The following is a 15,524-nucleotide window of genomic DNA, read 5'->3' on the forward strand; positions in this document are numbered from 1 at the left end:
CGAGGCGATTGTGAAATAAAATATGATGCTAGAATAGTGGCCCCGGCTGGGGAAGCTGGGTCTAACCGAGTGTATTGAATTAAAGCCTCAGTTAGCCTGTTTAAAAATGTGGCCGGGTTCTCATCTGGACCTTGAATAATTTCTTTTAGTTTATTAAAATTTACTACCTTATTTGAGGCTGCCTGCATACCAGCCAGAAGACATTGAGTCATCATATCTCGTCTTCAGTGGCCTGGCTGGCCTACTGATAGTTGATAGTTCCAGTCTGGGTCTGTAGAGGGGACTGCTTGTTCCCCTAGTGGGAAGGCAGGGTCTGTTAAGTGTAATTGGTTGGCATGCTGCCTGGCGGCCACTAGGATGTGCTCTTGCTCCTCAGGGTTTAGAGTAGAGGTAAGAATAACCTGGAGATCATGCCAGGTTAAATCGTAGGCCTGGCAAAGGTATCTAAATTCTTTGGTGTAAATTGTAGGGTTGGCAGAAAAATCTCCTAAGCGTTTTTCAATCTTTGAAAGATCTGCTAGTGAGAAGGGAACATGAACTCTAACTACGCCCTCTGCTCCGGCCACCTCACGCAAGGGTGCTAAGACCGCAGGGGGGTTGGATAGGGTGGGAGTAGGAGCGGGGGTAGTTAGGCAGTCTTTAGAGCGGGTATAGGCAGAGACAGGCAAACTAAGATGACCAGGCAGAAGTGCCGAGGGGTCGGAGGGAAGTGTAGCCTCAACAATGGTGAGAGGGGCTGAGGAGGGAGGCAGAACAACCGCCAGAGCGGGAGGGGGAGTTGGAGCCGAAAGAGGAGGTGGGGCCGAAGCAGGAGGGGGAGGTGGGGTATACGGCGGGAGTGGAAGGGAGGGAGGGGAAGTAAGGTCTTCGGGCAACTCAGACAGGAAAGATGACTCCTCTTTTTCGGACTTTGTTAGGCCTGTGTCCTTAGCCAACATGACTTGAGCCAAGGAACACTGGCTACACAGGTCCGGACGAGAACGCAAGGCCCAAAATCCTTGTATATAATTAATTTCAGACCACTTGCCTAAGCGTTGGCAGAAACTACTGAGGTCGGTTAAAATGTTACGGTCTAGAGTGCCCTCAGGCGGCCATTGAGACTGATTGTCTAATTTATATTGTGGCCACGCCACAGTGGAGAGGAACACCAGTCGCTTTCACCTGAGATCTTGTTCTAATTGCAAAGTTTTGAGATTTTTTAGAAGACACCCTAAAGGGGAGTCTCTAGGTATTTTGGATTGAGGGTTTCCCATTGCCTTCCTCTTGCCTATAGGCGGAATCGGAAACCGAACTCTACCTGGCTACAAAGCGTCCTTTGGAGCCACTAGAGACCAGCGGGAGGCTCCTGGAGCTGGAATGGAGATTACCTCTAGGTGGATGTCTCCGTCCTGGACGGGTCTCCCACAGAACGGAATGGAGTTCCTTTGGGCAGACGTCTCTGCCTTTGGGAACTTCCCTGGGTCACCTGGTGACCGGAAAAAAAGCCTTGGGCCTGCGCAGGACTTCTGGCCAAGGGATATGACAGGGAGGCAGAAGGTACTCACCCCTAGGAGACTTGGAGGTGGGGAAAGCGATGTCCAGGTCCTGGTCCGTCTGGGGCGTGGAAGGAGGAGGCTCCTCGGACCTTGGGGGGCCCTGAGGAGGGGTCTCCTCCCGGGATTCGGCACCAACTGATTTGCTCCAGACGACCACCAGAGTAAATGCCAGAGAATAGGCAAGTAGGCAAAGTAAAACTTTATTTGCAACCCAATGTGAAGGAGGGGCGAGGTTCACCGGTCTCCGGCGGTGGAGGCCGACAAAGTCGTTCCGGCGTTCTCCGGCGAGGTTCCTAGGTCCGCACACGAGCAGGGGCCAAGGAAGTTCGTGCCACGCGCCAGCCGGGAGCGGCTTTTATGTCCTGGTCCCGGGAGTGGGAGGGCAGTGGGCAGGACATAGGCGGGTCGGGGGCGGGGCGGTAGGTGCGGCTAGGAAGGTTTCAGTTTTCTTCGTCAGAGGTCAGACTGCACCTGCGCATTCGACCTGTGTCTTTCCCGGGCACGGGAAAGTTAACAATGAAGAACCCGGAAATGTGCCATTTTAGTCCCTTTGTTCTTTTTGTTCCCTCCCTCCCTCCGTCCAGACAATTATATTCTATATACTGGGGACATATGATCAATTTCTGAGTTTTTAAAAATCTTTTCTAGAGAAAGATTTAGTGTGTAACTTGACTGTGTCTGTTAACTATTATTTTTTCCTTTATGATTTTGCATTCTGAGATAAGATGGCTACTTGTACTGTTTCTATCATTTTCATTTTGCAAACCAGTGTTTGATGTTCAGAATTAAGACCAAGAGCAGCAGTTTCTCTCATTGCTTATTTCTCTAATTACGTGTGAAATTAACAGTAAGGTTGGTCACTGAGCAATTTCAGTATGGCATTTGGTTTTATAAATGTTATGATAAGCTCACTTTGATTTTAGTTCTTAAATTTAACTTTTTAAAACCTTTTCTTCTCTTGCAGTTGAAAACAATCCTCGAACAGGAAATCTTGGTGCACTAATTAAGGTCTTCCTTTCTAGAACCAAAGAACTAAAACTCTCAGCAGAATGTCAGAAGTAAGCTGGCTAATTAAACCATGTTTGCTTTATATTTAACAATGTGAATTTTAATTTTCATTTATTGGTGGAAATTGACTGTGGTCTTTTGAAAATCTCTATGAAAGAATTATTCTTATTATTAAGGAAAAAAGGTAAAAGAGGTATTAGGTTAGTGTCTAAGTCACTGGGGTGAGATTATAGATTTTGGAATTTGATTTCGGGTTTTTAGACAATCTTTATATTCTTTAAGAAGATGAATAATGATGTGATTATCATTAAGAAGGAAATCCCCCCCATTATCACTGCTGCTGCTGCTATCTAGTTTAAATGATGCCTTAGTCTGAGTTTTATTTCATTCAAAATCTGTTGCTGTTATTTCCATCATATTTTTTTTTTTTTTTTTTTTTTGGTTTGAGACGGAGTCTTGCTCTGCCACCCAGGCTGGAGTGCAGTGGCCGGATCTCAGCTCACTGCAAGCTCCGCCTCCCGGGTTTACGCCATTCTCCTGCCTCAGCCTCCCGAGTAGCTGGGACTACAGGCGCCCGCCTCGTCGCCCGGCTAGGTTTTGTATTTTAAGTAGAGACAGGGTTTCACCGTATTAGCCAGGATGGTCTCGATCTCCTGACCTCGTGATCCGCCCGTCTCGGCCTCCCAAAGTGCTGGGATTACAGGCTTGAGCCACCGCGCCCGGCCATTCCGTCATATTCTTCACATCAATGGAAGGTTAACTTTTTATGCACTGAAGCATTTTTCAAAACCATGTTTGGGTGTCAGTCTCTGAAAAGATTAAAAGATTTTGCATTGTCTTGCTTATAAACAAATTACATTGAATCCAATAAAGGTTTTCTTGGGAGTTCATGGTCATTAATACAAATAAAAAGTATTTTACTGTGCTGCTGGCAGTGCCTCATTGAAAATTTTGGTTACATATTTGCATATATTCTTTTTATGTTACCACAATTTTTTTTATTTTTTTAGTAGCCTTCTTCTCTTTTAATTGCCTATATGTGGTATACCTGTTAAGAACAAAGAACAGTCGTTCCTACAGTCATCAGTAAAGATTTTTATTAAGTAGATTCACTATGTAAAATATGTGGAATGAACTATGAAGTAAAACATAATATCGCTGGTACAATGTAATAAATCATGAGCCATTAAAATATATGGACATTGTCCTAATATTACCAATAGGATGGACAAAATGGTTGACAGATCAGGAAGAAATCATGAACTAGAAATAAACCGTGATGCTAATGTTTAAATATTGATTCTTGTATGATTTTGGTCTTTCTAGCCACATCTTCATTTGGCAGACACACAATGCTTTGTTTATTATTTGCTGTTTGCTGAAAGTGTTCATCTGTCAGATGTCAGAAGAGGAATTACAACTTCATTTTACTTATGAAGAAAAATCTCCTGGCAATTACAGTAAGTATTGTTTTTGAAGATGTTCTGGATACAGCATGTGTAACATTGTAAGGATAAAATTTCAGGAATAAAAGTATAATTTTGAAAATTCCATTTATCCTTATAATTTTCATTTTAAAATGAACTTATACTGTCATTTTTTTTTCTGTATTAATTTAAATGAGTCAAGACTCAGAATTTTTTTTTCCTTTTAAATAAGAAAGCTGGTGGGGTTGAAACTTTCATTTATTTTGACTTTCATGCATGTGGATGAAGAAGAAAGTAACATAAAAATAAAACTCACACAAATACTTACTTCTTTCAGAAAACAGAGGCGTCAGTTTTAAATATCATTGCCAAGTCAATGTATTATTAAGGGAGCCAACTAGTCAGATTTTATGTTAAACGTTACTTTCATAGAGTGCAGCAATAGCTTCTGGGTCTGAGTGTCTTTGAGACTACGACACTTTATCAGAAGTAACATTTTCAAGGACAGTTTTATGATGCCAAAGTGTGTCATCTTTTTCTGAAGATATAGGGAAAGGTTACCCTTCACACTGTCTTTCCTTTCTGAGGGCAAGACAGTGTTGCCCTGTAGTTTTCTGAGTTCTGTTTTCAAAATAGATCTCTACCCTCATCAGGCTGACAGCATCACCTGTGTGATTCAAGGTCGTATGTTACCATCTCCTGTGGGGACAGGTATTGGGAGAGAACTTTGTGATGTGTATACTTTTCATGGAGGTCTGTGTGCTATGTGGATTTTGTGTATATACATAATCACACTTAACTTTCAAAAACCAGGAGTAATTTTTCACTGTTTGTTTCCACTGTGGTTGCTAAATACCTGTTTTAAATGTCAAAGTCAAATATTGACAAAGGGAAACAAACTTGTAAAAGAGTTACTATTCATCTAGGTCAACATCACAATGTACTAATTTTTTAGTATATCCATGTCTATGGGGAATATTTCTTAAATTCTGTTATAGAATTTTTATTTATTTATTTTTTTTGAGATGGAATCTCGCTCGGTTGCCCAGGCTGGAATGCGGTGGTGCGATCTTGGCTCACTGCAACCTCTGTTCCTGAGTTCAAGCAATTTTACTGTCTCAGCTTCCTGAGTAGCTGGGACTACAGGCACATTCCACCATGCCCAGCTAATTTTTGTACTTTTAGTAGAGATGGGGTCTCACCATGTTGTCCAGGCTGGTCTTGAACTCCTGACCTCCAGTGATCCACCCGCCTTGGCCTTCCAAAGTGCTGGGATTACAGACGTGAGCCACCATGCCCGGCATAGAATTTTTAAAAACAATATTATGGGGAAGTAGAAAAGATTCTGTGGAAAGTTAACCTTTTGTGCATTCAAGCATTTCTTAAAACTATTTTAGATGGCAAAATCTTATGGAAATTCTGGTTATATCATTTAACTATATTAAGATATTCTGTTCCATTTTGAGCAAATGAAATGACATGATACAAGAAAACAATAGTTTACAATACTTTCAACTCAAGTAGCAGAGTGACCATGTGTATTTATCTCTTCTCCCTCTGAGACCCCATTACCTGATGGTAGAGGAATTTTCTACACATACTATCGAGCAACTTAGGACAGTCATTTCATCCTTCTTTAGGCTCCTTATGGCCTCTTTTAAGATCAGGAAACGGTTTTGGAGAAATAGAATATGAATTTCTGTTTTACTGCAATCTTTTCCTCAGTGTATTTCCAAATTAGAGAAGGACATTCTTCTTGACTCACACTTTGAAAATACGATTTTACCATCTTCTAACATTTTAACATCTTTTCTGTGACTTGATAGCCATTTGGCAGGTTGATGTCCAAGGAGGCTATTGCCTTTCATTTCTGTAAGGTCCAAATCTCACTAAGTTCTGCAGGTTTTGAGGAAACTGAAAGGTGGCAAACATCACAGGGCAGGAAACCACTGCCTCATAGCAGTGCTGTGTGCAGGGCATGCAGAACATTTAGCAGGCAAGAGCTCTTCATTTTCTTTGGTTGGAAGTTTGTAGACTGAATGGAATTTGCTGCAGTTTACATATGCCCTGTCCCCGTATATGCAGATAGATGAGCAAACTCTAGTTTGTGCTTGAGCAAGATATCAGCAATCTTTTGTTTTCTGTTTATATGGAAACATTTTTTTCCCCTCTACTGATACTGGACAAATACAGGTTGAGTGTATTTAAATTCAAGTTTCATCCTTGAGAGCATGCTGAATTTAAAATATCACAATTAAGTTTGTTTCGTAAGTGTTCTAAAGTTTCTTTCCAACAGATGACGTTGTTGGCTGGTTGCAGGGAAGCAAAATCATATGTTCCACTTTTCTTTGAAAGTTATTGTATTAGGGTTCTCTAGAGGGACAGAACTAATAGCATAGATGTATATATGAAGGGGAGTTTATTAAGGAGTATTGACTCACATGATCACAAGGTGAAGTCCCACAATAGGCCCTGTGCAAGCTGAGGAGCAAGGAAGCCAGTCTGAGTCCCAAAACCTCAAAAGTAGGGCTGACAGTGTAGCCTTCAGTCTGTGGCTGAAGGCCCAAGAGTCCCTGGCAAACCACTGGTGTAAGTCCAAGCGTCCAAAAACTGGAGTCCAGTGTTTGAGGGCAAGAAGCATTCAGCATGGGTGAAAGATGAAGGCCAGTAGACTCAGCAAGTCTGTTCCTTCCACTTTCTTCTGCCCGCTTTATTCTATTCATGCTGGCAACTGATTAGATGGTGCCCACTCAGACTGAGCGGGGGTCTGCCTTCCCCAGCCCACTGACTCAAATGTTAATCTCCTTTGGCAACACCCTCACAGACACACCCAGGAACAGTACTTTGCATCCTTCAATCTGATCAAGTTGACACTCGATATTAACCATCACAGTATCACAGTTATTGTTCTACATTTCATAGCTAAAATGTGGATAACTTTATCATTCTTGAATAAAGCAAGCATATCAATTTTAGCAGTGTTATTTGTTGTCATCTTTTATTTTCTCTTCTGTCCCAGAAGACCATTTCATATAAAGTCATTTATTGTTTTGCCCAGTTTTGAGTTAGTATGAATTACTACCTCATTAACTTTGGGGGATGGGGGAAGGGGATAGGTACTGAAATTATGTTTGATGCTGTTAAAAAAATGTTAAATTTCAGATACTGTACCATATTTATTAAGTAAAGAATAAGTTTCTATAAAGGGTGAATAAAATGACAATATGTTTGTGTATGTGTATATATATACACACACACACATATATATATATATGTATTTTTTTTTCTTTTAAAGTCCAAGGCAGGTGTAGTGTATATGTGTGTTTGTGTGTGTGTGTGTGTCTTTTCTCCTTTCCCATTTTGTAACTGTGAGAGCCCCATGTGTTTAGGGGCTGCCCCATGAGTATTTCCCTTGGATAAAATGTTTATCTTGTCTTCTCAGGGGAAACAACTCTCCAGTTTCATTGTAGATCAGACATTCCTTTCTTGGATTCTTTGCTTTCTACTCTGAAGTAATTCCTGCTGAACTTTTGAGATTCTGCTCTAAAAAAGATAGGCAGCCATTTTTTTTTTTCTTTTTTTTTTCAGAGACAGAATTTCGCTCTTGTTGCCTAGGTTGGGGTACAGTGGAACGATCTCGGCTCACTGTAACCTCTGCCTCCCGGATTCAGGTGATTTTCCTACCTCAGCCTCCCAAGTATCTGGGATTAGAGGCATGTGCCACCATACCCGGTTGCTTTTGTATTTTTAGTAGAGACAGGGTTTCACCATGTTGGCCAGGCTGGTCTTGAACTCCTGACCTCACGTGATCTGCCCACCTCGGCCTCCCACAGTGCGGGGATTACAGGTGTGCGCCACTGCGCCTGGCCTGGGCAGCCAAATTTTATTGAAGCTACCTTTCATTAAGCTACCTTGGAAAAGGGAGCTGAGGCACAGGAAGCAAACTGAACCGTCCTAATATTTTTAGAGATTGAGCATTTGTCATTTCACCAAAGTTTATTTCAATAATAAAAGTCCCTTTGACTCCACATTTGATTAGTGGTACTGGAAAAACAGGTATTTCTTCTTCTTCCCCCTAAACTTTCACAGACAAAATACATTTTCTGTCTCCTTCTCAGTCACTAAGTAGGAAAGGAACATAAGTCAAGACTTTCTAAGTTGTTTCTGAATATAGCCAGATTTTTTGCTGGTCTTGATCTTCTTTTGGGACTGATCATTATGTTCTCTGACTACCATATAACCATATAACTGTATGTTATAGTATAGATTTAATCAAGGATTTTGAGAAAGTTAACTAAGTTGGTGTGTGAGAGATTCTGCAGAATTTTGGTATTTTGAAAGTTATATACTTTAGGCCGGGCACAGTGGCTCAAGCCTGTAATCCCAGCACTTTGGGAGGCCGAGACGGGCGGATCACGAGGTCAGGAGATCAAGACCATCCTGGCTAACATGGTGAAACCCCGTCTCGACTAAAAAATACAAAAGCTAGCCAGGCGAGGTGGCGGGCGCCTGTAGTCCCAGCTACTCGGGAGGCTGAGGCAGGAGAATGGCGTAAACCCGAGAGGCGGAGCTTGCAGTGAGCTGAGATCAGGCCACTGCACTCCAGCCTGGGCGACAGAGCGAGACTCCATCCCAAAAAAAAAAAAGAAAGTTATATACTTTGTTTTTTTCTAGGAGGGAATGTTTGCAAGAATTATATAGAATCTAATTAATTTAATGTAACTATCCCCAAACCACTCCATCATCTTTCACAGTTATCGTTTATCATTCAGCAGTGATTTTCAGAGCTTGTGCTTCATACATTGAGTTTGAGTTTCAAGAGAGGAATATGTTTAATTTACTATGTTGATAATCAGCCTTCTATATTTGTTAAATATATACTGATGTCTACAGTTAGAGCTTTTAATTAGAATTGTGTCTTGCGTGTGTTAGTTTTGTTAATGCTGGCCTTCGTGATTGTGATGCCAGCAGTACCAAAAACATAGTTCTGCTTGGCAAGTTGCAAACCTTCCCATGAAGTGCTAGGAGCAAGAATGGAGTGAATGGTTATCCTCACAGGGCCCAAGAGCATAGCCCACTCAATACCTGCAAACCCAGCACTTTGTTTTATATTATGTACTACAAAATATACATATTTTATACTTTATTTAACATGATATTGTCAGAGGCATGGGAACCAGAACAACTCCATCTTGAATAGGAGCTGGGTAAAATTAAGCTGAAACCTACCGGGCTATATTCCCAGACAGTTAAGACATTCTAAGTCACAGAATGAGATAGGAGGTTGGCACAAAATACCAGTCATAAAGACTTTGCTGATAAAACAGGTTGCAGTGAAGAAGATGGCCAAAACCCACCAAAACCAAAATGGCCATAAGAGTGACCTCTCGTGGTCCTCACTGCTACACTCCCACCAGCGCCATGACAGTTTACAAATGCCATGGCAACGTCAAGAAGTTACCCTATATGGTCTAAAAAGGGGAGGCATGAATCATCTACCCCTTGTTTAGCATATCAAGAAATAACCATAAAAATGGGCAACCGGCAGCCCTCGGGACTGCTCTGTCTCTGGAGTTGCCGTTCTTTTTTTCCTATACTTTCTTAATAAACTTGCTTTCACTTTGCACTGCGAACTCGCCCTGAATTCTTTCTTGCGCGAGATCCAAGAACCCTCTCTTGGGGTCTGGATTGGGATCCCTTTCCTGTAACATATTTATCTGTCCTGTTACAATATCATTTTTATTTTAATATAAAATTATTTTTCATTATATACCATTAAGTGAATTGATACACTTTAGAGATATGCTGTATTTATTTTGGGGCCAAAATCTCAGAGTATCCCTGCACCCCCCACCTTTGTTGAAGCTTGGGACGCAAGATTTTTTGTTGTGCATCTTAGGTATCCTAATGTAAGGATAGTGGGAAAATGACACTTTTTCAACCATAGGCCACATTATCAAGATAGTCATCTCACTGAAAGAGCCATCTCTGTGGTAATCTGTCAGTGATTCTGTCCATATACTGACAGAGCTTTTCTTTCTTTCTTTTTTTAATTTGAACCTGACATTGTGAATATATGCTTTCTTTATACAGAGTTGACAGTTCAGGATTTTATACTTTTTTTTTTTTTTTTTTTGAAAGGGGCTTTTCTTTTAACCCAGGCGGGGGGGCAGGGGCGCAATCTTGGCTCACTGCAGCCTCCAGTTCCCGGGTTCAAGCAATTCTCCTGTCTCAGCCTCCTGAGTAGCTGGGATTACAGGTGCCCGCCACCAGGCCCGGCTACTTTTTGTATTTTTTTTTTTTTAGTAGAGACGGAATTTCACCATGTTGGCCAGGCTGCTCATGAACTTGTGACCTCAAGTGATCCGCCCGCCTCGGCCTCCCAAAGTGCCGGGATTACAGGCATGCGCCACCTCACCTGGCCCTATACATGCTCTTTAGTGTTGTTCTTTGTGTTTATAATTGAGCCTACTCTTGGTCCACTAGCTTAAGTCCAGTGAATATCTTTTGAGACTAAAGACTTTCTGTTTTTGGCCTATGTAATTATTTTTACCTTAGTCTTCCTTGTTGTTAGTTTGAGATTTCCACTTTAGCCCTTTTATATTTTCTACCAATTTCTTTTTACAGTTGATAAAAGAGCAATAAAATTAAATGATTACATAGATACTGTTGAAAGGGGGAAAAATGGAGCATGACCACGCAGTAGCTGAAGACATCCATTTATCAGCTGATATATGATATCTGATTTAGGTATATGAAAGACTGTTTGGGGTCAATAATATACAGTGGTACAGGTTGTTTGAAGATCGAATTTACAAAAGTGGAGGGCCATCTGCAAACAATTGAGCAAAGTCAACTGAGGCATCTTAGGTATGTTGGCTTATTCCACACACAGCATTTTTTTCTTTATTCCAATCCATTGTAATACTGCTGTGATCACATGGATATTGCTGGCATTTTCAGTGAAGCAGTCTTTATGAGAGTAATGTGTCAGTAAGCTCTTAGTTTGTAATCTAAATTTGTGAGGATTTTGTATTTGAATATTTTCCCATAGGCTACGTATGATGTGGTAGCAGATTGTTAGAGAGAATTTGTATTATTATATGAGGATAGCTCTTTCCATTAGTCCATGCCTTTTGAGAATCAGTCAAAGGGGACAAAGCCAGCCCTAGGCAAAACTATGAAGTAATACAAAATTGTTTCCATTTTCCTTTGGCCTTCAATGTGAATTTTTCTTTCCTCTTGCCAAGGTAATACTGATATTTATTTTACATTTTGTGTCTTATAAATCCAATATTTTAAGTCCTTAAGGGCCTAAATCTGTTGTTTGTTTTTGGAAACACTTCTCATGGCTTGTTTCCTTATGTATTTGATGACATTGGTCGTATTTTTATTTTTATTTTTTTTGAGACAGAGTTTCTGTCACTCATGCTGGAGTGCAGTGGCACAGTCACAGCTCACTGAAGCCTCAGCCTCCTGAATAGCTAGGGCTACAGGCACATACCATCAAGCCTGGCTAATCTTTAAAGATTATTTTTGGTAGAGATGGGGTCTCACTATGTTGCCCAGGCTGGTCTCGAATTCCTGGCCTCAAGCAATCCTCCTGCCTTGGCCTTCCAAAGCGCTGGGATTATAGGCATGAGCCACTGCACCTAGCCATGTTTGATCTTATTTGAGGCTCCAAATAAGGGAGAGATTTGCATTTGCTTCTAAAGGGATCCAGGGGCTGTAACACCTGATGCCATGTTAGCTTCCTGCAGCAATTCTTGACTTAATGCGGAGTCTCAGGTTCAGGCCCCATTCCTTGCCACTGACTGAGGCTTAGTCTCCCCGTAGTGGGCTTCATTCTAACTGGCATTCGTCTTCTGGGTTACATACCTTAGAGTTTGCTTACTGCTCAGTGTTTTACTCTGGATTAAAGTCCATTTATTGGCTTGTAGGTTCTTTTGGTTATAGGGTTGGAGTCCTTAGAAATTTGCTTTACTTTCTGGAAGCCCATCAATGCACTAAAAAGTGTTATTTTAGCCAAGAACTAGATGTTTTGTAAAGGAGGGCTCATTGGAGTAACTACTCCACCATGCTGCAGTGATAGTGTCTTTTTCTTTTTCTTTCTTTTTTTCTTTGGGGACAGAGTCTTGCTCTGTTGCCCAGGCTGTAGTGCAGTGGCATGATTTTGGCTCGATGCAGCCTCCACCTCCTGGGTTCAAGTGATTCTCCTGCCTTAGCCTCCTGAGTAGCTGGGACTCACAGGTGCATGCCACCATGTCCAGCTGATTTTTATATTTCTAGTAGAGACAGGGTTTCACCATGTTGGCCAGGCTGGTCCCAAATGCTGACCCCAAGAGATCCACCTGCCTTGGCCTTCCAAAGTGCTGGGATTACAAGTGTGAGCCACTGCACCTGGCTATAGTTTCTTTACAAATATATTTTTTGTAAATCAGGGAAGAAGACTTTGGAGATTTAGAGGCTGAAGATAAAAGCAACAAAGTAGGGGTGGTGGGAAATAAAGCCGAAAGGAAGGTCCAGGGAAGTAGGAGGTGCTAGGATGAAGAGCCCAGAGAGGGAGTTAGTCCTGTTTTTTTTCCTGAGATGGAGTTTCGCTCTTGTTGCCAGGGCTGGAGTGCAGTGGCGTGACCTTAGCTCATTGCAACCTCTGCCTCCCAGGTTCAAGCGATTCTCCTGCCTCAGCCCCCCAAGTAGCTGGGATTACAGGTGTGGGCCACCATGCCCAGCTGATTTATGTGTTTTTAGTAGAGATGGGGTTTCACCATGCTGGCCAGGCTGGTCTTGAACTCCTGACCTCAAGTAGTCCGGCTGCCTCAGCCTCCCAAAGTGCTGGGATTGTAGGCATGAGCCACTGCGCTCAGCATTAGTCCTGTTTTCAAAGAGATTACCACCTGTGGCGCAGTGGGCAGCTCTGCGAGCACTGAGGGGAGGGAGGCAGCAGATCAGCTGCCCAGACCTGGGGTGAGTGAGGTGCGTAGGCCCAAGACACTGTATAACCCGTGAGTACAGCTTTGTGGAGAGTAGGAAAGAGACTCGACAAGGCCAACCAAAAGTCTGGCTTTAATGGCACTTCCATGGCATAAAACAGTTCAATATAAATTTATTTTTAAAAAATTATTTTGTGGGACTTGCTCTCAAGCATAGTGGATTAAACATGCGTGTTTGCTTTCTCCTGGAACTCCAATAAAATATCAGCAAAGGGACTTTTAAAAAGTCATGAATTTATTAGATTGAGGAAGAGAGGGGAACACAATGTTAATAACATTTTGAAAGTTGGAAAATGGAGTAATGATGAGCTTCACTGATCTGTGAAAGCTGAAAGCTAAATGGCTTCAGCGTTGGAGAACTCCAGAAAAAAAACCAGTTCTTACTCCAGAACCCTGGAAAGGCTTAGGAATTAGAAGTGCCAGGTGTCTCTGAAGGCATTCCGGCTTGGTAGGAGGAAGCAGTTCTGTCCAAGGTTCTGTCCCTTCCATGCAGTCAGGAGGCCACCCCCCTTTCCAGTTTAATACTAGAGATCTGTTATCCGTAGGGGCTGAACTCAGAGAGCCTCCTGAGTGAACTCTCAGGCACTGAGGAAGGAGGGTGGCCTACAGAAACCAGGGCTCAGTGGAAAGGCCACATATGGAAGAGTAAGGTATCTTGACTTGGCTGCTAGAATGCTGGCACCAGGATTTTACCTACCCTATTCCCTTTCCTGCCAGATTAGTGATACTCTTTTTTTTTGTTGTTGTTGTTTTTTGAGACGGAGTCTCACTCTGTCGCCCAGGCTGGAGTGCAGTGGCCAGATCTCAGCTCACTGCAAGCTCCGCCTCCCGGGTTTACGCCATTCTCTCGCCTCAGCCTCCCGAGCAGCTGGGACTACAGGCACCCGCCATCTCGCCCGGCTCATTTTTTTTGTATTTTTTTTTTTTTTTAAGTAGAGACGGGGTTTCACCGGGTTAGCCAGGATGGTCTCGATCTCCTGACCTCGTGATCCGCCCGTCTCGGCCTCCCAAAGTGCTGGGATTACAGGCTTGAGCCACCGCACCCGGCCGTGATACTCTTATAGAGAAAATGAACCAAAAGGGGGAAATGGCTTACATTTCAGTGCCCCCACTGAAGCAGCCCAAAACCCTCCAGTGGGAACCGCCGTTTGGCAGGCTCTGCCTGTGCACACCACGCTTCCAGTCAGCATTGGCCTCACGCTGGTGGGTCAGTGGAGAGCCAAGGATTCCAAACAGTGAAGGCAACGGCTGACTTGTGAGAGATCAAAACAAAAAAAAAGATACAAGATAGGAAATTTGTGGAAGTATATTTAAAATTTGTTAATTACCCCCTCTCTAACACAAGCAGTTTCCTTTCCATTCTCCCCAGGCTTAAAACATTTTGAAACTCTTTCTTTGGAATCACCCTAAAAACCTGTGGCATATTTGTTTTGCCAAACTCGATGGCAGTGAGTCCTGTGAAGCTAGCTTTGTTTTTCCGGATGGCTCAGGTGCTTTGGCTGCCACGGCAGCAGGTTCCCTGCTCTCCTTTCTCTGCTGGAACTGGGCCCTAGAGACCAGGGCCGGCGGTAGCTCGGGAGGTAAACCCAAATTTGTATAGTATGTAGTTGGGTGGTTTTTGCTTTGTTTGTTTAAATAGCAAATTTAATAATTTAACCTTATAGGTAAGCAAAGCAATAAACAAACCCATGTGGAAAAATGTGGCTCAGAGAAAAAAGAAAGCATGGACTTACTCCTTTAAAATATTGACTTGTAATATATGACTTGTAATCGGTCTCTGCAGAAAAACAAAAATGCCTCTAGGAATTCCTGAACTGTTCTTTGGTCATATAATAGGTGTAATTGTTTTGTAATATTTCTGTCTCTTCTCTCCCTTTCTTTCCCTTATATTATTAGTGGAACAAAATCAATTAAACTTTTCTAATAGGCTTATTTTATAATCAAACCTGGTAGAGTATATTATCTTTTAGGGTAATTAGAAACATTTCTGTTTGATCAAAATAATAGCAGTCAACCAGAATTATTATCAATTTGATTTAAATGGTATAGGACACAAGCTTATAAATATTGTAGTGCACTGAAATGCAGATCACTTTTCTTTTTAAAAGAGTCCTTTTGGCTTTCCTCTTTATGATTAACCTACAAGAGACATTTTGGTTTTGCTAATTAGAAGTTTAAATCTAATATTTTAGAATATTTTAGAATAACTTCAATGTTAGTTTCACTATTAAAGTGGCAAAAACTTAGACTCTACCATGAGTCTTTCATTTTCTGAATATAAGTTTTTAATAAGTATAATTATGTGTCTTCCATTTTAAGGAAGTCAGTTTTATTCTGAACTTCTAAGGTACTCTGTTAACTGTTTTTGGAGTACAGCCCTATTCGATTAAGTTTTTAGTACTTGTATTTGGCACAGTGTAATTTCAGGCAGCATTGAAAAACTGGCAGTTCAACCTTCTGAATGCAAAGAAAACAAAGACAAAACTCTTTTAACATTTCTTTTAATGACTATATATATTCTGATTTAAATCCATATGTTTTATTTTTCTGGTTGCTTTGTT

General features: G+C 41.8%; 1 protein-coding gene across 1 annotated transcript in view; it reads left to right on the forward strand.

Annotated features, from left to right (window-relative positions):
- Nucleotides 1-15,524, forward strand: part of DYM (dymeclin) — a 349,582-nt gene that overhangs the window by 84,285 nt on the left and 249,773 nt on the right. The window contains 2 exon segments of the mRNA XM_017888647.1: nucleotides 2,500-2,593; nucleotides 3,870-4,003. Of these exon segments, the coding sequence (XP_017744136.1) occupies nucleotides 2,500-2,593; nucleotides 3,870-4,003 (228 nt within the window).

Source organism: Rhinopithecus bieti, unplaced genomic scaffold (genome assembly GCF_001698545.2).
Source record: "Rhinopithecus bieti isolate Rb0 unplaced genomic scaffold, ASM169854v2 scaffold_18295, whole genome shotgun sequence".
Lineage (NCBI taxonomy): Eukaryota > Metazoa > Chordata > Mammalia > Primates > Cercopithecidae > Rhinopithecus > Rhinopithecus bieti.